The sequence below is a fragment of the Pleurodeles waltl genome, chromosome 8, assembly GCF_031143425.1.
Source record: "Pleurodeles waltl isolate 20211129_DDA chromosome 8, aPleWal1.hap1.20221129, whole genome shotgun sequence".
Taxonomy (NCBI): Eukaryota; Metazoa; Chordata; class Amphibia; order Caudata; family Salamandridae; genus Pleurodeles; species Pleurodeles waltl.
In genome coordinates, this window is record NC_090447.1 from 1,007,928,670 (window position 1) to 1,007,951,856 (window position 23,187).

At 41.9% G+C, this 23,187-nt stretch overlaps 1 protein-coding gene across 2 annotated transcripts in view; it reads right to left on the minus strand.

Annotated features, from left to right (window-relative positions):
- Window positions 1-23,187, minus strand: part of PIBF1 (progesterone immunomodulatory binding factor 1) — an 843,837-nt gene that overhangs the window by 745,274 nt on the left and 75,376 nt on the right. For both annotated transcript variants that reach the window (XM_069205285.1, XM_069205286.1), the window contains exon 4: window positions 18,170-18,368. In XM_069205285.1, the coding sequence (XP_069061386.1) occupies window positions 18,170-18,368 (199 nt within the window). The remainder of the gene's footprint in view (window positions 1-18,169; window positions 18,369-23,187) is intronic.

Below are 23,187 nucleotides of genomic sequence, written 5' to 3' on the forward strand. Positions count from 1 at the left end.
AAATATCTACTCCTGCCTCTCCAGGACACACCATGCAGCCAGCAGCTGCTCACCAGCAAAATGACTGGTGCATGCTGTGTGGGAAGGCTCTGCCCCCGCCATAGAACACCCGGCACCCCTCACGTCCCCCGGACTACATGAAGGTTCTGTGCTGCTCCTGAGTCACACCAGCAGACCAGTGTAAGACTGAAACAGGCCCAGAGCCCTTGAGCCTGTATTCTGAAAAAGGTGGAGGGGGGAGGGAGGGAGAAGAACTTCTCCCATACTAGATACTACACCAATTAACCATGAGAACCACCAGAGACAAAGGGATGAGTAGCGTGTTGGGAATTGGGGTGGGGTGGGAAAAGGGATTGGAGGGGAAGGCAGTTGGTTGAAGTCCCATTTTGATGTATAAGACACTCACACTCTCAAGTAGAGTATTCCAACATTATTGTTGTGTATAGTTTTTTGATTGTCTACTAAGGTACTAGTCTCCTATAAAGAGAAGCAGTGCGCGGGACAATTATATCATTGCGCTTTTGTGGGTGGGGTTGAGTGTGGAGCCAAGTAACCCAACACGGAGCACCCGAAAAAGCCTGACTGCTCATCATCGCCATCACCGAGGTTCATGTGCTGAAACTGTTGTACTTGGCCCAGTTTATTTATCCATAGTAGAACACGTTCCGGGAAAGCAGAGGAAAACAACCGCAGCCCCAATGGCTATGGGCCAGTAGCCCCTGCCAGGTCCTTCGTCTTTCAAACAGGGTCTGACAGACATCTAATGAAACCTTTATAAACCCAGGGTGAGCACAGTAAACCTCAACCGTACATGACTGCTAAGTGGGATGTGTGGTGGGGAGTTTGAACCTTTTTTTAAAGGGGAAAGTAAGGCCCACGGTGAAATCAAGCACCTGTGCCCTCTGAAGAAAATCAGTTTTTACAAGGTTACAGGACCAATCAGGACTGAAAACTTCCAAAGAGACATCCTTTCTAAATGGACACATCTGTCTGAGTGAAAAAGTAGTAGCCCTAAACACAAAGCTGTACTGCTTACATACCCACTCCATAACTATGTCGTCTAGCATATAAAGAGCATCCATATGCAATGGCACTGTCAAAACGGGCAATCTATTAAGAGTTAAACTTGGCGGACAACCTCAGTTATGGTGTGTGTTTTGTACATTGCATACCATAACTGGCAAATTTAAGTGGTTTTGCTCGTTTGAACTAAAACCAAACTAATTTATGTTTTGAAAAAACATAACAATATGCTTCCCCTTCATTGGCTTAGCCACCATATTCAGATGTGCTTGTCTCAGCAGAATTTCAATCAGATATCATCTATCAGAACATTATTAATGAGAATGTCTTAATACCACACAAACAGTCCAAACGCCGGCCTCTTCTGGTCTCCTGAACTGCCAACTTGATAACAAAGTAGCACTCAGCACTGGTTCCAGAGTAGAGGGCAGAGCAGCTCGGGTTTATGCAGGGAAGATGCTGAGTGTTAGAGGCTCAGTAACACAAACCAATACTTAATACATCACTATCCCGTCAGTGCTTTCACTTTTAAGAATGAAAAGAGCCGTGTAGTACTGTGTAAGTTATTTAGCTGTAGTTTACTTGTTGAATCCACGACAGACATCGACACCCTCACAGGTCCAGAGCCAACCTCCAACTGCCTTCACACCAAGCTCCAGAACCCAAGGGCACCGATGTCACATGGAACTTAGAATTCATGAATATTACAGTTCTAAAGCAGAAAACAAAGAAAAGCCATACAGAGAATGCATGCGTCATTGAACAAATCCCAGACCCAATAAATACACAGTTAAGCAATAAATACAAAGTAAACACATATTACATTATCTTCCCCCTTCACAACAAAAACGAAGTAAAAAAAATAAAACAAAAACAAGAATTATTCCAAAACAAAATCGTTAAATTTGGAAGGCATTTTAGTCATCCGTTTACTCCGTGTACTTTCCAAACCTTAAGAGGTAAGAACATCCCTGCTACAATTATTGTTGATAATATGAGGAAACACCTCACTCTCACTAGAGACATGTGGAGCATTAATTTCTGATCTGTCTTCACTACCTGATTTGGTCACATTTGTATATGGGAGCTCATGAAACATAGCATGACTAGAGATGTCTACCTCCCTATTAGCATAAACCCCTTTGAAGATGTCAGCTTGTGTAGCAGAAATAGGAATGACACTGTTTCTGTTCCACCACCCTCTGCCTTCCAATAGGACCAAAGCCTTGGTTACTTTCAGAATTCTAACAGCAAGAGAATATTTAGATTCTCATTTAGAAACTTTCTGAGGTTTTTTAATTAACACCCAATCATTAATATTTAACTCAGTTTCTTTAACTTTGTTCCTGGAGTCATAATTCTCCTTTTGCTTAAATTGTTTCTTCAATACTTGTTTTCTCAAATCATCCAATGTCACATCCGATTTGCCCAATTTGTTAGGTAAGTAGTCGGTCAACCATGCTGGCACAAGTTTAGACCTCAACTCCCTCCCTCTAAGAAGAGCAAAAGGGGAGACCCCTGTGGTGGAGTGAGGAGTATTGGATTAAGCCCAAACCTTCTCTTTGAGAAAATCATGAACACTGTAATTATTGGCTAAAGCTGTTTGAATGCCTTCTTTTAAAGTTCTATTGGCCCTTTCTACTAAGCCATTAGAAGCTGGACTATAAAGAGCTACCTGTAAATGATGAACATTGAATTTCTCCAAGAAAGTTCTCATTTTCTTTGAAGTGAAATGTACCCCATTATCAGTAACAATTACTGACGGGGCTCCCTCCAGCATAAACAAATTTGACAAAAATTGTATTGCAGTGTCCGTATCAGTACTTTCAACAAAGGCAAAATATATCCACTTTGAAAAGTAGTCAATTACAACAATTAGATATCTCATATCCCTAGACAGCATGTTGAAAGGCCCAGAAAAATCCATGGCAATTTTTTCCCATGGTTTACATGGCAAAGGAACACTGTATAAAGGTTTCACACTGCTTTTCCAATGTTTATCTGACACTACACACGTTGGGCATTTATCAATAAAGTCTGCCACTTGTTTATCAATGTTGGGCCACCAGTATTTTTCTTTTAAAGTCTTACAAGTGGCAGAAACACCCAAGTGACCCTCATGCGCAATTTTAATCAATTTCGATCTCAACACACTAGGTGGAACACAGACAGAACCTCTCATACAAAATCCATTTTCACAAGATAATTCCATGGCTATCTGTTTGTACGTGTTCATTTCACCACAATATTTTTTATTATTAGGCCAACCATGTCTAATGTAATGTAAAACCTGAGATAGTAAGGTGTTATTAGACATGGCCAATTTCCATTCTTCCTGTGTAAACAAACCATCAGATGCCGAGACAAGATCTAAAGCACCCACTACACATTCTGTGTATTGGTCGTCATTAGAATCAGTAGAGTGTGGTAGTGGTAATCTGGATAAACAATCTGCTCTAATATTTTTCCCACCTTGTACATACTTCACCTCAAGATTATACTCTTGTAATTTGGATAATAATCTGACAAGTCGGGCAGAGGCTTTACCGAGACCATTACCACTCATTAAATACACTAGTGGTTTGTGATCGGTGTAAATCTCAAAATGGGTTCCCCATATGTATGTTCTAAATTTTTGGACAGCCCAGACACAAGCCAGAGCTTCCCTCTCAATAGTGCTGTAGTTACTTTCAGCATGAGAAAGTGTCCTGGAAGCGAATGCAACTGTGTGTTCTTGGCCGTTAAGCCATTGTCCAAACACCGCTCCTAGTCCTTTGAGACTAGCATCCACTGTGATAAATGACGTGGCAGTGGGGATGAAAGATTTCAATGTGGGTGCAGACAACACCACTTGTTTGATGTGCTCAAATGAATCATTTACATGTTTATCCCAAACATATTTGCTACCCTTCTTTAACAGTGATCTAAGGGGTTGTACTAATAAGGCAAAACCAGACACAAACCTCGAATAATACTCGCAGAGACCAAGAAAGGAACGTAGTTCATCTTTGTTGGATGGAGGAGGAGCCTTCTTTATGGCTTCCAAATTACACATTTTGGGTTTGATGCCTTCAGCTGAAATAGAATGGCCAAGATATTCCACACTGTCAACCAAGAATTTGCATTTCTCAGTTTTGATAGTCAGACCATAACTTTGAAGGATACTAAACACTTCATCTAAAACTTCTTTGTGCTTTTCAATGGTTTCAGTATGTATTAAAATATCATCCTGGAATGCACAAACATCTCTGATATGACCAAGCAATGTATCCATCATTTTCTGAAATACGCTAGCAGCTGAAGCAAGACCAAAAGGTAGTCTGAGGAACTTAAAAGCTCCATAAGGAGTAATGAACGTAGTTAATTCTTGAGAATCTTCACTAAGGGGAATTTGATGGTAAGCTGAATGCAAATCTATGGTAGAAAAGAATTTAGAATTTCCCAAAGTGGTTATAAGTTCTTGTATGTGGGGTAGTGGATGGCAATCTACCAGAATGTTCTTATTAAGTGATCTCAAATCAACACATAGCCTAAGGTCACCATTTTTTTTCTTCGTAACCACAATAGGAAAAACCCACTCAGAGGCATTAGTAGGGGCAATTATTTTGTCAGAAACTAATTTATCAAGCAATGCTTTAAGTTGATCTCTGATAGATAAAGGAACAGGCCTAACTTTATGTGAAACAGGGTAGCTCCATCTTTGAGTCTAATGGTGTGTTCAAACCCTTTAACTGTACCCACTTTATTAGCAAAAATATCCGGAAATTTTAACGTAAAGTGTTCAGGAACTCCTTTGTTGGGTGTGATATGTAAAACAGAATTACCATCACTGAGGAGAGGCATCTGACTTAAAACAATGGGATTCTTCCGACCAGGACATAATATAATTCCCAACAGTCCTAGGTCTTTCCACCGACAATCTTTCTTCCTTTTACAGCTACATAAATTTTTGTATACACCGTCCTTCCTAAAATCTCCAAAGAAGCATGGAAAAATCCTAACAAATCAATGTCTTGATCGCCAAACGCTTTAGGTGCAATGTCCGCAGTTTCCAACTTTCGTTTACCTTCCCACAAATTAAAGAAAGTTTTATTGCCTAAAATAGTAACTGGTGCTCCAGAATCAGCCATAACCAGGACTGCCTTGGAATCTATTAAAGCTTCACAAAATGGGCCCTTAACATGTCCCATGTCACAATTTTTTATGTTATCGCTTGGAATATTAACTGTGAGAATCATGTTGGATAGACTGCTAGAACAATGGATTAAACCATTAGAATCAGGCGTGTACACATTACTGATTCTCACCTTGTTCCCGGAATTAACATTGTGGGTAACCTGTCTACAGACTGCCTGAAAGTAACCTATTTTGTGACACTTCAAACATTTTTTCCCAGTCGCAGGACAGGTAGGATTGTTACCAATGTGATTGTGGGAACCACAACGGTAACAAAACTTAACTGTTTGAGAGATAACTTTCTTTTGTTTAAACGATCTTTCTTTAACATAATTAACTCCTAGTTCTTCACTTATCTGTCCAACATTCATTTGTTCATTTGGCACACACAAAGCTCCCTGTCCACTCACAACTCTAGAAGTAAGAATAGATCTCTCGATGGCCTTAGCTAAATCCACCACTTCATCTAAAGATGGGTTGCGACAAGCCAAAAGACGTTCTTGTATCTTCTTTGAATAGCAATGAAAAACAAATTGGTCTCTCAGATATGTATCTACTATGTTGCCAAAATCACACCTTGCTGCAAGCACCCGTAAATTAGCCAAATATTCATCATCCGACTCATCAGCAGATTGTCTGCACATAGCTAAATTAAACCTCTCAAGCAAAACATTTGAGTCATCTGAATATTGTTTTCTGAGTCTCTCTTTTCCTTCAATGTAGACGTCCCAAATAATGTCCTCGCCCCCGGGTGGCGGAATAGTTGGCAAGTTGTCAAACACACGTTGACCAGCAGTTCCAAGATGGTTAAAAAGAAGAGCCAGTTTTCTTACCGGTGGATATCTCATAGCATCTATCGCCGATAGATAATTTTCAAAAATTCTAAGCCACTCATTCCACTTTATTTCCGGCTTATCAGCTTTTTGCAGGAAAGGAGGCGGTTGGACTACTAGTTGGCTCGTTGACATGTTATTTTTTTTAATGACGCTTAATTTGCAGCAATAAATGTACGAACCTTCAAATGTATTTCGTTCACATAAAATTGTACATAAAATATATATATATTTTTAAAATTTTTATATCATTATATATAATGTTTCCATTTTTGTTGTAAATGTTCCCTTTAAATGTTCCACTGTCGATGTAAGTGACACTTCCTGGTGTTAATCTGTTTAATCTGCAACCAAATTTGCCAAGAAAAAAAAATAACACGAAGTTGTCGGCCAAACGGACTTTTAAAGACAAGAGGTTGCTATGAAGTTGCTAATAACAAAGCGTCTCCAGAGAATAACCTGAGTCCAAGGTCGCTGGGCAACGCGATCAGCATAAACTGGGCGTGGCGCGCTCACACAGCTCGCACGCGTCTCACATTAAGAGAGTGCGCACAAGTGCACGCCGTCACTGCTAAGCAACGCGCCTTAAACGTGCTCGCACAGTTCCTGTTACGGATTTCTCTTGAAGTGCGCTAACTTCGCGCACAGAATGTCACGTGCGCTAAGAATGGAAAAACACTTGAGCGCTATGCGGTTTCTTTCTTTCCCAAAAAAGAGGCTCACCTTGTCAAAACATGAAACGGAAACAGAAAAGAATAATACACAGTCGATGTCAAAATTTTTCTTTCTCTTAGTCAGGAACACAGGAAATTGCTGATGGGTCGCATCCGGTAGGTCGGTGGATCCAAACAAAGACTACCCCACTCCTGGTACCAAAATTGTAGTACACAGAGGCAGAAATAAAAGCAAGGGATTCCACTCACACTCCTGTGTAAGTTATTTAGTTGTAGTTTACTTGTTGAATCCACGACAGACATCGACACCCTCACAGGTCCAGAGCCAACCTCCAACTGCCTTCACACCAGGCTCCAGAACCCGAGGGCACCGATGTCACTTGGAACTTAGAATGCATGAATATTACAGTTCTAAAGCAGAAAACAAAGAAAAGCCATACAGAGAATGCATGTATCATTGAACAAATCCCAGACCCAATAAATTCACAGCTAAGCAATAAATACAAAGTAAACACATATTACAAGCCGTTATTTCAAATAGTACAAAATACCATGCACAAATGACAACTATATACAGACCTACTGGTGTAAATGCCAATGGGAGCGCCTCGTGAACAGTCACGAAGTACGGGTGACTGGGAAAGACGACAAGGAAAGGACACACGCTTCAAATAACACCCTCATCGTGGCAAAGCAACCTCTAACAGTTTGCCCACCAGCAGACCCCCCACCCTCAGAAACACCATACCCCCACAAGCGCCAAAACAACATGTGTTGTGCAGCCATAATTAGTCAGGCCTTATAGTTTGTCAGGATAGCTCCACGCAGTCATTTTTCAGAACTTAACTCCTTTAATAATTAAACATTTCACTAGCCTAACAACCTTTAAGATGGTACCAGAAATAATCGATTATTTTAACTTTGATTACCATGACTTTACTACCATAGTAAATAATAAAACACTGACTTTTTAATTGAAGAGTCTTAATTCTACCTTAACTAGGCTGCCTTGCTGCTACTAAGGCCCTGATCACAAAAGACACAACAAAGATCCACACACCCCAGAGCCTCTGGATAAAAGCACCAGCTCCAGGAGTGCTTTATTATCAAGAAAAAAAATATCACTGCAGGGTCTCTTTCATCCGACTTAAGGAGACTCGCTTAGTAGTGCAACTGCTCCTTCTTGGGTACCAAAATACATATGCAAATTAACACCGCAAGGCCCTCTGATGAAGCCACAGGCTGCTGCAGTTTTTCTCGTTTCCTTTTGCTTTGACAAGGCAGTGTAAATTAGGGCAGCAGAAGATGCTTTCTGCATTTTTTGAGGAGATCCACAGCCCAAGTGGTCAGTCTCGCTACCCCCTCACCTAGCACATTCCTTAATGGCGCCATCAAGCAGGGGGAGCCATCTTCTCCCACCTTCCTCTCTTTCTGCTCTTCTCGACCAAGCACTGTGCTGCTGCCACGGCAAGTGATGGCATCCTATCTCCACTCTCCCAAGTCAGGGAAGCAGGGCACAAGCATGAGGCAGCGTATACAGCGCGGGGGAGGTCCCCACACTCACAGGGACATTCCTCAGACACTGGAGCGTCTAATGCCCCAACATGGATCATGCCACTTGCCCCTATAACTAGTGAAGGAAATTTACAAAATGTAGTGGCACTTTGCTGACGTTTATCCAGATCTCCCGAGGGAAACCAGCACCTGATATCTCCCGACCCCTCAGAACCACTGGAGAATATCTGCAGAACCGCCGAGCCTAGTAGTGATTTACTGGTCCCTGCAGCCCCAGGATGTACTGCAGATAAATAGCTTGGCTTTGGGACACATTCAATGGGGGTTCCTGCTGCAGACTTTTGGTTGCACACTTCAGCCAGCAGAAGTATAATTTGAGGGCCTCCTGGGACCTAAAATGTTTTGCAATTATGCTTTCAAGAAATATTGGGACCTGCCCTTCTGCCCCACAACCCATGGTAGACTCTTGGCCTCAAATCTTCTAGTAAGTGTACCTACAGCCCTCATGGCAGACTAAAGTCCCTGCCTGCACTCCCAAGGAAACAAGACTTCCTAAGCACTTGCATGTCTTGCAGGAGTCTGGCATACCCCTTCCAAGGGCACCTTCAGCCAGAACTAGTACACAGAAGCCCCAGCAAAAACCATCCTTCAGTGTTCCATCAAGTGCACCCTCTACTGTTCCCCAGAGGGAATGGGAACCCTGTACCATTGACCCTAGATTAAGATCCCCATAAACTCCAAGGAAAACAAACCCTGAGCTGCCATGCTCCAGGCAGGAGTTCGTTGGTAAGCCAGTCCGTTCTTACTCTTCCTTGCTTCCACTATTGTAAAAGTCTCTTAATCTGTAGAGGGCTTTAAATGGAGGTGAGGAATTCACTAGAATGGGTAGGTGGGTGTCCCTACCCAATCCGGAGTTGCCACAGCACTCCTAACTTACCTTTCTGGGAGCAGACCTTAGGCTGGCCCACCCCCTGTACAACTTACTGGGATTTTCCAAGATGACAGGACAGAGCTAGGACCTGGAAGACCTTTTCCTTGAGCTTTGTTCAACCCACCCAAAACTGTTTTCTCCCTGTGAGAAAGTAGCCTCTTCCTAGCATGGTTACCCCCACTTTTGGTCTGTTTGTGAGTGTGTGTCAGTGTGTTTTTACTGTGTCACTGGGATCCTGCTAGCCAGGACCCCAGTGCGCTCAGTTTGTGGCCTAATATGTATGCCTGTGTAGTGCCTAACTGCGTCACTGAGGCTCTGCTAACCAGAACCTAGGGCTTATGCTCTCTCTGCTTTTAAATTTGTCACTGTAGGCCAGTGACTTGATTTACCAATTTCTACTGGCATACTGGACCCCCCTCATAAGTCCCTAGTATATGGTCCCTAGGAACCCAGGGCATCGGGGTTCCAGGAGCTACATATGGGCTGTAGCATTTCTTTTGCCACCCATAGGGAGCTCAGACAAACCCTTACACAGGACTGCCACTACAGCCTGCGTGAAATAGTGCACACACTATTTCACAGCCATTTTCACTGCACTTAAGTAACTTATAAGTCACCTATATGTCCAACCTTCACTTGCTTAAGGTTAAGTGCAAAGGTACTAAGTGTGAGGGCGCCCTTGCACTAGCAAAGGTGCCCCCACATAGTTCAGGGCCATTTCCTGGACTTTGTGAGTGCAGGGGCGCCATTACATGCGTGCACTACATATAGGTCAATACCTGTATGTAGCTTCACAATGGTAACTCCGAATATGGCCATGTAACATCTCTAAAATCATGGAATTGTCCCCCCATTCCAAATCTGGTATTGGGGAGCCAATTCCATGCATCCGGGGGGCTCCACCATGGATCCCCAGTACTGCCAAACCAGCTCTCTGAGGCTTGCACTGCAGCTACAGCTGCTGTCACCTCACAGACAGGGTTCTGCCCTCCTGGGGTCTAGGCAGCCCAGTCCCAGGAAGGCAGAACAAAGCATTTAATCTGAGAGGAGGGTGTTCCCTTTGGAAATAGGTGTTACAGGCTGGGGAGAGGTAGCCTCCCCCAGCCTCTGGAAATGCTTTGAAGGGCACAGATGGTGCCCTCCTTTCATAAACCAGTCTACACCGGTTCAGGAACCCCTTCTCCCCTGCTCTGGCGGGAAACTGGACAAAGGAAATGAGAGTGACCACTCCCCTGTCCATCACCACCCCAGGGGTGGTGCCCATAGCTCCTCCAGTGTGTCTCAGACTTCAGCCATCTTGCTTTGCAAGGTGTGGGGCACTCAAGAGGGCTCTGAGTGGCCAGTGCCAGCAGGTGACATCAGAGACCCCTCCTGATAGGTCCATACCTGATAAGGTAGCCAATCCCCCTCTCAGTGCTATTTAGGGTATCTCCTGTGGGTTCTCTTCAGATTCTGCTTGCAGGTTCCTTCAGGAATCCTCTGCAACAACGTCAGACTCTTTTGACCTCGGATCAACTGCAGCCTGCTCCAAGAAATGCTGTAACTGCAACAAAGTGTCTAGAAGAGACACTTTTCTTCAGCAACCTCAGCTCTAAGTCAGCAACTGCAACAGTTTCCACTGTGTGCATGATCTGGGGACCCCCTGTCTTCATCCTGCACCAGAAGAACTGAAGAAATCTTCCAAGATAACGACCTGCACCCTGGGACTCCTCTCACAACCACAAGCTTGCTCTTAAGGACACAGAGGGTGGACATCATCGACATAGACTGTCATGAGGTCCTGCTGACGCAATTTGGAGGAGGTAATACCTTGCCTTCCCCGAGAACTACGGTACCCCTGTGTACTGTGTCTTCTTCGCCTCCTGAAGCCTCTGTGCACTCTTTGCAAAATTCCTTTGTGCACAGCCTGGCCCAGGTCCCCAGCACTCCCTCCTGCAATGCTCAACTCGCTGAGTTATTCTCCAGTGGCGTGGGACCTTATTTTGTTGTGCTGCATCAACCACATTTTGCACCTCCTTTGAACCCAGATCCTGCGGCTTCTGGGGGTGCTAGCTGGCACCCTCAGGGCTTTTCAGAGTGCTGAGGGCCCTCTCTACCTCCTCACACAGAGTTGAGGCCCCCAGGTCCCTCCTGTGTCCATTCAGCGCCGTTTTGACAAAAAAAACACTTTTGTCGTAGCCAAGGCTTGTTGGCGCCTTCCAACACGAAATCTTATCTGCAACGATCTTCACGCTGTGGGACATCTTTTGCATCATTTCTGCAGTCTTCATCTAACCAGGGACTCTTCTTTTGCACCCTCTTCTGGGTTGGCAGGGGCTCCTGTCCTTCCTGGAACTTCTTTCGATGTCTGGACTTGGTCCCCTTCCTTTGCAGGTCTTCAGGTCCAATAATCGAGCAGTTGTTCTTTGCAGACTTGGTTGGCTGCTGCAAAATCCAAAAAACTAGGTGTTGTGTGTCCTAAGGAAACTTGCAGTACTTTACTCCTGCTTTTCTGGGCTCTGGGGTTGGGTAATTTACTTACCTTTACTGTATTCTTACTCTCCCAGCGATTCTACACACACTACATTTGTCTAGGGGGGAATTCGTGATTCACATTCCCATTTCTTAGTATATGGTTTGTGTTGCCCTTAGACCTATTTTCGCCCATTGCATTCTATAGGATTTCCTACTGTTTGCATTGTTCTATGACTATTTACTTGTCTAATTTTGGTGTCTAGTGTATATATTGTGTATAATACTTACCTCCAGAATGAGTATTGTCTCTAAGATATTTCTGGTACTGTGTCACCCAAATAAATACCTTTATTTTTGGTAACCCTGAGTATTGTCTTTACTTGTGTATAAGTACTGTGTAAATATAAGTGGTATTGCAGGAGCTTTGCATGTCTTCTAGTTCAGCCTTAGCTGCTCTGCTAAAGCTACCTCTATCAGCCTAAGCTGCTAGAACACTACTGCATTCACTAATAAGGGATAACTGGACCTGGTGTAAGTACCCAAGGTACCCACTACAAACCAGGCCAGCCTCCTACACTACCCCACCCCTCCAAAGATTTTAAAATGAACTTCTAGGGATTGGGGCCAGAGATCTGCTTTGTCATCCCTTTTGTCTGTGAGAAAGTCATGCTCAGGCTTAACAGAAAGTGGCAGCTAATCACCATATGCAGATTCCTTCTCTGTACCCCTCACTTTTCCAAACTTTAGAAAAAGATATTGAGAGACAGTTGAATAAGCAGTTGGAGAATGAGATACATGGCACACCCAAGTAGGTTTTATAACTATGCACGGTACAGAAACTCCATTGGTCTGAATTGTAGTTAACTTTAGGATGCCGTTGGATAGTGGAGGCAGTGCAGCACTGATTCTACTGGATCTTACTGCAGTATCCCACAATGTCCTACTCCAGTGACTGAAGACCTCAGGAGTGCAAAGAAAAGCTCTGCATTGGTTCTCATCTTTTTTTATCTCACAGATCTCAGCCTGTAAGAATGCTATCTTTAAATCCAGGATTTGTAAAACACTGCAAATCACCCCTGATGATACCCTACCCGCAAGGTCCTGCTAAATCAAATGCATTTCATGGGAATGCATGAAAAAACATTTTTTAAGAGCAGGCAGTGATCCAAGGGACCACTGCCTACTCCTAAAAAAATGAAAATAAAACTTAATTTTTCTTTTTTAAATGCATCCTATTTTCCTTTAAGGAAAACGAGCTGCATTTTTAAAAAAAATGCCTTATTTAAAAGCAATCACAGACATGGTTGTCTGCTGAGCACAGCAGGCCACCATACCGGTGATTTTCAAGTTTCCTATTGGGTCGCAAATTGTGACCTACTTCAGTAATATTAATGAGGTAGGTCAATTTGCAAGCCATTGGGAAATGCTAAATGAAACTCCTCGAGTTTCATACATTCAAATAATGATTACCTAATTGTGATTCACATAAAATTACAATTAGGTAATTGCTATTTCAAATATTGATACATCTTGCCCTAAGTGCCAGGTGTTCAATGGTGGTAGTACGAGTACCCCAAACAAGGGTCCATGGCCTTGGGGACCAAACTTGGAGGGCCAACACTCACTCCAGAAGGGTCTAGAGAAGGTCCAATTAGCACTGGTCAGGTGGCCGGTTGTAGAAAAGGACTCTTATAGCTTGTTGTGTCCCTGTATCGTGAAAAGGAGGTCAGCCTTAGGACCACTGGAGTCTACATCTTTATCCTGCGAACAGCAGAAAATAGGTCCAGTCCTTTACAAATTTTCCTAGGTCACTGACAGAATTGGAGGAGGACACAACCTGCTTTCACAGGTTTAGTAATGTTTTGAAAGGGTACTCTGGATGTCACACATATGTCTGGCACCACCCTTTGGGTGGACAGGACACCTGGTCCCTCTCTAAACAATAAGATAAAAGATCCCACGGATAACCTACCCGGTTTTGCAGCATTTCCTGTTGGCCCTACTACAAACACTTGTACAGTGCCCGTTGCTGACCAAATCCAAAAATTGGGAAACCTTTCTCCCACTGTGCAGAGCCTATACGACCAACCCAAACAGATGTGTGGCTAGGGAAATGAGCAACCCTCCTCCTCTGTAGTTACTCTAAACCAGTTGTGGCGGCGGTCGCCTTCCGCTATGATTGCAGCCTGTCTAGCTAGAGGAACAAATAAGGACTCAGTCTGGGTGCCAGCTAAGATTGGCCTGTGACAGTGTAGGCCTTCTTTGAAGTTAATCAAGTTCCTGGGCACAGCTCACTAGTCATTGTGCTAAGGCAACAATAATACTTCCTCACACCCAAGGCCTTTGTCTCTGCTCTGGAAGCAGTTTTAACACTTCATAAAGGGGACTATTCAGTTGCTGGGTGACAGTTGGAGCTTGTGCAAATGGGCCTCTAGAGGCTTTAGGCATGGAAAACTTAACTTTCAAAAAGTACATTTTTCTTAATAATTCTTTTTTTTTAAATTACAGTTAAAGTGTATTTTAGATAACTATTAAAAAGAGTCCTGGAAGAGTGCATAAAGGCTACTGAACTTTCATGAGCATTCACACACAGCCACACACCTGGTGAAGCCCAGAAAACCTCTGCCCAATGGGGGTAAATAACAGTTGGGAAGGAGTTACTGTGATGCTACCCCAAACTTATAAGTGCACCCAGATCATGTAGAATTTGGGGGGAGTGCCAACCTGTTATTTTGGTTAAGCAAAAACAAACCGTGAAAAAATGTTTTTTAAAAAGGCCTTGAATTATATTCCTAGTTGATTCCTAACCACAAATTATCGTCATTCAAATGTATTAATGTAACTCAGTGTTCTCTAATGGAGCAGCCAGCCTTGCTACAATGAAAATAGTTTTTGGGACCTTTTCTTTGTAAGGACATGTTCGACAGAAAACTGGTGGAAATAAGGCCTACCTGGCAGTCACTTATAAAGTTTTGAGCTGGCAAAAGGGATTATTTTGACAGGCTGAATTTTCTGTTTTAAAACTCTTCTAACAGTCAGGCTAAAATGGTAAGCCTAAAGCTATGCTTATACTGTCACTGTACTGGATGGCACAATGGGTGCTGCAGACCACTGGTGACATTTAACTTACAGACCATAGGTACACTTGCAAACAGATACTTGGGACTTACACGTACATTAACCATGCCAATTCGAGGTATACCAAACCCATCATGTTGAAAGGGGGAGCACAGACACTTTACCACTGCTTATCATGGTTAAAGTGCACAGAGTTCTACAGTCAGTAAACATAATTGAGGTAAATATCTGGGGGTATATCAAACAAAAGATAGTAATTACCTACAGCTATCAGCAACATGATGTGTTCTACTGCAGAGAACTCAGACCTGGCAGGGAGGATGAAGATGGGAGATCTTGGCAAACAGTAATAATAACAACTGACTATGGGACTTCAATTTTTCTTATAAGCTTTAATATGTATTCTTAGCCCCCAATTAAGAATTACGACCACAACAAAAAGTCAACAGCTCACCTTTTCTGCAAGACATGCAGTCACTCTTTAAATTTCAATTAATCAACTAGGAGGTTAGCTCAATTGTTTCAGTCTCCAAATGTCACCTAATTAGTTTAAAGCAGAGTCATGTCCTGCATTCTCTATGCAGATAAAGCCTCTCATGCAGATGGTTGGTTCAGATAAGTCAAACACACATATTTGTAAAATTATAGCACTGCATGGTCCTGTTCAGATTTTTTAAGTGATTGCATACTTCTATTACTCTTCAGGTTTTATTATCAGGTTATCTCTCAGTCCTTCATTTTGCGAGGGTAAAAACTAAACCTGTACAAAGATATTTTTCTCCTCGTTCCCACTGCACCACCAACTTAAAGATTTAAATCTTCATGAGTGGCAAATGTGCGAAAGGATGCCCCCAAAAATGGACACAGATCTGGTGTGCACTGCAGACACAAAGGGAACCTTGAAGGTAGCGGTGGATCTAAGTAAACAAGTTAAAAAGATTGAGGGTGAAAGAGGATGGTGAACTCTGTTAGGAGAGAACTTCATCTTTGGCATAAAAAAAATGTGGACTGTTGTAGAGAGGTGTCTGTTTAAGACATTGTTGTTTTATAAAAGAGGTTAAAAAAATTAAAATGCTAAAAAATGTTTTTAAAAAAACCCTTTCCCATGTCATATCTCTTTGTTGAAACGCACAGCCAATTCTAAACGTGAAGGTCTACCACTAGTAAGTAGAAAAGCATTTTGTAAATCTCCCGTTGATAAGCAATAAAAATGGTATATAAAGTCCCATCATCAACTTTGCATGACTTAAATCTATGTATTCAATGACATGTTTATCCAATTTACCTACAAAAGATAAAACATTACCTCGAATGACCAATTAAATGCAAAGAACTGAAATGTTCCCAAAGAAAATGAGAATGGAGTGCTGAAGGACCAGGGCTTCCAGGAAAATCTCACATTTAAAGGTTGTAGCAAACCTCTACTAATGAAATGTGGCCAACTGTAGAGGTAAATTCGGGGAGACATTAGTTACGGATGGCCAGCAGGATAGTACTTCTAAAACACTGCTACACACCTTTTAAAATATCAGGTCTTTAACAGACATCGCAACAGAAAGAAAATACCATAGTCAGTTCTAAAATTATGCCCTGAAAATGCTCTGGATTGCTAAAACTTGGCATTTCTTGAAGCAATCTTGATAACAACTAAACGTCCTCATAAATGTGGTAACATAAAATCCTCGTGCTCAAGTGATAGAAAAAGGCTTGATTTCAAGACTTTTGTCAATCCGAAGAGCAGCAGGATATGTAGCACCAGTCAATTTGTATGTTCTATTAGCAACAGAATCATTGGCACACCGATCATAACTGAATACTAAGATTAAGACCTCTTTTAGAGTTATAGGAATTTGTTTTGCCCAATATTATCAATAGGTTTTAAATCAAAATGTAATATCACCTTACTGAGCTTAAGAACGTTGGAAAATAAACAGCAGCTAAAATACCTAATTTGGTTTATAAAAATCGAGAAATGTATTGAAGAACATAAGTCTGACCTCAAAAAATATTCATGACCAGTCTAACTCAAAATAATGCATTTTTTGGCATAGGAAAACAAATCCGAAACAAATCTTAATTTAATACTTTGAGGTAATTGCCCAATAATGCAGCACTCTTATAATATCTGGAAGGATATATCACAGAAATCACAATACCCTCACAGCAATGGCTAGTTAGGGGTATCTGCAATGTACGGCAATAGAAAAGAATCTTACTGTTCAATTACAGAAGTAGTGGGAATTAGAGATACTACTGATTTCTACCAAGGTAATATGTGGCCCTTATATGAGCTATTAACTGAAACGGGCACGTATTTGAGCACATTCATCTATATGTAGAACTGGGATTTATTGTGAGGCAGCTTTACAATGCCAACTAAGAATGCCTTCTTTGAAAGGGCACTAATGCAAATCACTATTATAGAGAACACTATTTTGGAAATTATGCAAGTCTAATGGATGCGCTACAGGGCGATGAGAACTTTACATGGGTGTGGGGCTAATTTAAAGCTTCTCTTGTAAGTTAGGTACATGACAAATTGTATTAAATAGTTCTTATTTTGATCCAAATGCAATAAACATTATTATTGTGCCAGTCTTAAATTGTATTATGAACAGGGACTAAAGCCATCTGAATATATATCGGCAAAATATCAGGGAACAAATAATTAACATACTGGAAAGAAGAGGTAAAGCAAACCCATTCTGAATTTCTTTTGTTTATTTGAAGAACTGGTGTTTGCGGGAAATGTATTTATTACTCATTCACCCATATCGGCAGCTTGAATTCAAATTACATCTTTAAAGCTGAGCCAAAAAGACAGCCCAGCTCTCAACATTTGATAAGGTCAGCTTCAATCTATAGTGAAATATGAAATGAAGAATACTTTTAATTAGCATGCTGGAATACAGGGCTGGTATACAGGGCTTTAGTCTGCACTATTGACATTTAACTGCCAACTATAAAATAACTTGGGAAAAGAGCAGTGATTACAAAATTCTGGAGGAGGTAGTACTGCTGCCCTCATTGACTAGTACACTATTGTCCATTATACTGATCTTGTGTCAATGGAATGTTAGTAACTCATCATATGTGGTCACATTCAACATCTTACTCTTTCCGTTTTGAACATGCTGTAAGAAAGTGAACATGATGTAAGATCTCAAATCTATTTCTGTTCTTATTTCTTCCTTCACCAATTACAGGAGGTTTTAGGTTGGATAAAGCAAACACACATTTTATTTGACAGAGCAAAAGTAAACTCCTATTGTGAATCTACTCCCATCCCTCAAAGAATATCTGAAATTGTAACTTTTTTTTTTTTTTTTTTTAAGACAAAAGCGTTTCACGATTAAAAGGATACCTCTTAAGACTACAAATAATAACATTTTTGGACATTTGCAAAATGGCAAAAGGGTTATTATCTTGCATACAGAAAACCTACACAAAATAGAATTTGGAGTAGAAATCCAACAATTACTCACAGAAACATATTCAGGTATGGAAAGTTGCTCATCGGGCACAGTCTTGAGCTCCTCGTACTGATCCACCGTTAACTCCAGATCACGCAACGTACGACGGATATCACCTGCACGATTCCTTAATTGTTGATTTGTTTCTTCCAATTGCTTCTGCCTCATCAAAATGGTTTCCATTTCTTGTTTCATTAGTTCTTGATGTTTTCTGTGCCATAAAAAATGTGTATAAAAATAAACTGCCGATAACCAACGGAGGTAATGAGTGTTTGCTCCAGATCACAATCACACGAGTCTTTGAAAACAATGAAAAAAAAAAACCTCTCACTAGCTTTAGGTAACAATATTTCACCATTGCTCTTGGAATGACAAAAGACATACTGTCCCCTTTTTCACTGTATGTTTCTTCCCCTCTATCTATCTCAGACAGCTTTGTTTTTTACTTTTGGCATCAGAAGGCTTTACGATCAGCCACCAGCAGTGACAGAGGTAAGCAATGATGTAAATTACCTTTTTATCCTACGCCATTGTGATTCATGGTGCCAAACTTCAAGACACCAAGTGCATTGAGCAGGGGAAAATGGTTTCTAAAACAGTTGAGTCCCTTCGCCACTGGAGTAACTTTGTGCCTCACCCTTGTCTCCAGTTTTGCCGTCATACTCAGACACATTTTTTGTTCTCAAAATGTACCAGCAGGACAAGGCTGAACACTATTTTTCGACGACGAGCTCCACGCGAATGGATACCTTCATAGTGAGACTGGCCCTACTGAAGCCATTTTTTCATGATAAAATACTCTGAGTGGAGCTGTTTGACCTTGAGTCCGCCAGACAACCACAGTTGACAATTCACAATTGTAAAACACAAATATTTCGGCACACAGATTAGTTGAGTGAGGTGATGCATAACACTCCTAGATTTGCAGAGGATCGTAGTTAGGATGTCAGGCAAGGTAGTTTTACTGATGGATCGGAGATGGGGGTTAAGGGAAAGTTATATTGGTTACTTTGTGTGTGCCTCCTTCGCTTTTTGTCCTTTTTTGTTTTTAATTATTATTGGAACACTGCTGTTTTAAATTAGTACGTGACATGCTCTCCCATAAGCTACTTGCTGTGAAATTGGCTTACTACTGTATTACCATGAAAATAATTTAAAAAAACATAATATTCTAGGAAGGCGGAGCCACTCTATTTTCCCGATATGAGAACAGGATTCTCTCCTGTAAGAAAGAGAGAGTAAGGTGTAAGAGGGCTCTTATGATAAAAAAGCCAGGCCTCAACTTATATCTTTTGTGTTAACAACTGTTCCTGCCCACTTCCATGTGGCGCATCCAAGACAAGTGGTCAGTAATTGTCCAACCTTCGCCCCACTCAACTTTTCCTGCCTTTGGAAGTTTGTCTACCTGGTTGAAAGCATATACATAGCTTATTTTAACGCTAAATATCTTTCAGGCAGCACAAAGTATGTTGTTTCTATTTTTTTTTTTAACTGTCTTTCCACCACATATCAAAAATCTACCTGAACCACAGAAAAATATGATTTTTGATTAATAGTAAAAAGACAAAAATAGCAAGAAGTAAACTAAGCACGTTTCTAGCATTTTCCTGGCTAAAACTGGAGCCGAGTGTGATGCTTTTTGCGCGTTTGTGGCACTTTTGTGCCAGGAGGGATCACAGATGTTTGCACAGCCCATTCTGTAATAGATTGGACTGGCGCAATGTAGTGCTGCTGCAATCTCAAGGGGGAATTCTCTTAATACATGGGCGTGGTTCCCATGCAAAAGAGGTACACTTTGCTTCTGTGCAATACTATAGACACATCTGCGGGGACAATGGAGTTGTGAGGGGCACACTTTGGAAGAGAGGACAGGGGTTCTATTAAACCTCTAAAACAGTTTTCTGCAGCCAGGAGCAGTTACTTACTGAACCCACTTGCAGGGGGGATCACTGCCCACTTTTAAAATGAAAGCCAGGTTGCTGCCTGTACAGTGAAAGGAGGACCAGAAGCTTCAAACAGCTGGTCATTCTTTCACTGAAGCTCACCTCGAGAGTAAGCACAAGCTTAGGGATGCATTGAAGACAAAACATTTCTTGTGAAAGGGCACGTTGACTCGGTCTTGAGCACGTATTTAACTGTTTGCCCTGGGGTAATGTAGACCCAAGTCTGCATAAGAAAAAGCCGTTTTACTTTGACATTGAAAACTGAATTTAGTCGCCACTGAGACTAGGGTTATAGGTCATTTTGAAATCTTCTTGTCCAAGCGACCAAATGCTACAAAAAATAATTACACGTCCCGTAAAAAGATCGACTTATCCACTCTACGGTCCAAACAAATTAGATGGGCTGTCGATGCTACTCACTATAGGGTGATATAAACCCATTCACTTCAGGTAGACTCATAAATTCGATACCCCTTCCCTCCATTATTACTGTATAGTCTACATGCCCTTCACTCTCCATTTTCTAACTAAAGTATCCATGTTCGCCACCTGCTCTCATACAACAGACTACGTGCTCCCTTTATGTCATTCTCTTACAAGGCAGCCTTCCACTTTCCCTTCACTCTCCAACAGTTTAGAATACAATTCTTGCACTACTCATTTTCAATTCGCAGGCTCCTGGCTTGCCCTCCAACTACCAAACAACAGGCCCCAGTTCCACTTGTCCTCCAATCTTTGACTACAAGCTGGGTCCAAAGCCTACTGATTTCAACCGCCAATCACAGCTTAGAGTGCAGGCTCAGGCTTTCAGCCAATCAGAGGCAGTCTAACATTTCCGCTTCCACCTTTCCTATTGGCTGTGAGCATAAAGATGTACAATGCTAGTTCTGCTTCCCGTAATTATGGGCCAAAATAGGTTATTGACATGGACTGTACAAATTGACAAAACTCACAACCAGTTGATGACAGCTGCAGGAGAGACTGTTAGCTTGTCCATCTGACAAAACAATGCTTAAAATGTGTTGTGCCTTACAACATTCCATATGGCCCATATGAAGCATGACAGAAATGCTACAACCCTGCCCAAGGAAATATTTGTCTTTAATGTCATACATGTCTTGCATTCATATATTAAGCAACCAACTGTGAGGGATGGAGGGCAGAATTAGCTGTAAATTATCTACTGAATAAACATATCGTTTTTTTTCTTACATTGCAGGGCATGCTTCTCGGAAATGTGGTGCTGCAGTCTTTTAAAATGAAGTTAATCATGCTACAATGTTATACATGCAGCCATATCTCTTCATAAGTGTGGGTGACGTAAATATACACTGCAATCTGCAAGGAACTTTCATGTCAGTTGCACTTTCTGCACCACCATACTTTGACCTTAATGAAAGGTTGAAAATGCCAATTTGTTGTAGTCAATTTTTCCTCATGTGATAACGACACAGCACAAGCACTGTGGCAAAGAATTGCAGAGTCATAGTCCATAGTATCCAAATATCACCAAAACATTCTAAAAAGTGAGGAAACCACTCTCATACACGGCCTTTCTTTTACTACTCCCAAACGATGCAGTAACGGTCCATGGGAGTCTGGAGAGGATGAACTGATACCCTAAGGCCACGATGGGGCAGTCAGGCTTGCGTTAGGCGTGCCTTAGGCAGAATATTAAGGTGCATGCAGCCAGGTACCCATAAAGCATTTGGTTGACTACTTGCCAAAAGACCATGGTTGGTCATGAGTAATGTTGAGAAAGGCACAAATAATGACTGCCAAGCTCAGTCGACTCTCAAAGATTTAAAGGGTGCACAGTACTTTGACCTGCAGCTATCATACAGTATTAGTGCAGACACCTTCAAATGTTTGTATTTTGTTTTAATCAGCCCCATTGGTCAGTGGACATGATGCATGTGGGAAGTGCTCAAATAACAATTAATCCTAGAAACCGGGTTTTCCCAAATTTACATTTCAGTCTACACATATATGCCAGACCCAGTGAATTTGAAGACTACTAGTGGAACCAGTAGGACAGGAAAAGCAAATGATGTATTGAACACTCTATTACAGACATGAAGCTCTTAAGCGCTGGGAATCAAGTGGATGCAGAGCTGAGAAAAGGCAAAAAATCGGATGAAAGGCCAAGTTACAAAGATATAAGATGTACCATTCCATTCATAATTTAAAGATGTAAGCAGTGGGTAGCGATCATGGAATTAGGACCACTTTCCTATAAAAGTATTACTACTTTCAAAATTAACAAAAAATACATCATTTGTATGGGATAGTCGATAGTGAGGAGGTGTTTCGCTCATGGTGGACACTAGTGACTCAGCTGTATGAACCCAGGGTGTACTTAATCTGTATGGGATTAAAATTATCACTGATCAGCAGGACGGATGCCAGGAGGAAGAAAAGCGAAGGAAGCCTTGGTGCCTCAATTATAAGTGGTCTTAGAGAGTAAGCCTCATAAGTGTTAAAGGTAACCCCTGTTACGCATTGGTGGGGGTGAGCTGGTGTTGCCATTACAGGATTGAGATGACTAGGAGCATAGGGTGTGAAGCCCTTATGGTCTAGGAGACAGGGGTTATATCAATCTAGAGAACAATAACGCCCAATTGTGGGTCATGGGGTGGTTGCGTTAGCCTCATACTGACTCTCTGGACAAGCATGTGGCTTCAGCTCTAGCCCACCAAGGCAACGCATGAATCAAGGCCTCGATGGACGGGGGAATTAGAAGCTTTCTTTTTATGGTTACGGTCCTTCTGGACAGAGTGAAGGCAAGATCAATGAAACGTTCAGCCATTTAAGGTCTATGAAATCACTTGGGTCCTCACCTCCCAGAAGCCCGTTACCCATATACCTGTGACCTCATCAAATCTCGACAGCACTGCCTCTCAGAAAGGGCAGAGCCAGGGGCTATCCTACACCATGTGTTTAATACCTCCTGCTGCGGAGCCGCATCTGGCTCACAATTATGGAGCTCCAGGTAAAATTCTGGTGATCGCTGAGGGGATAGATATGCCTTGTGTAGTATATACAACTGAACTCACATTTGGCTGGACCTTCGTCAAGTACCCGAAC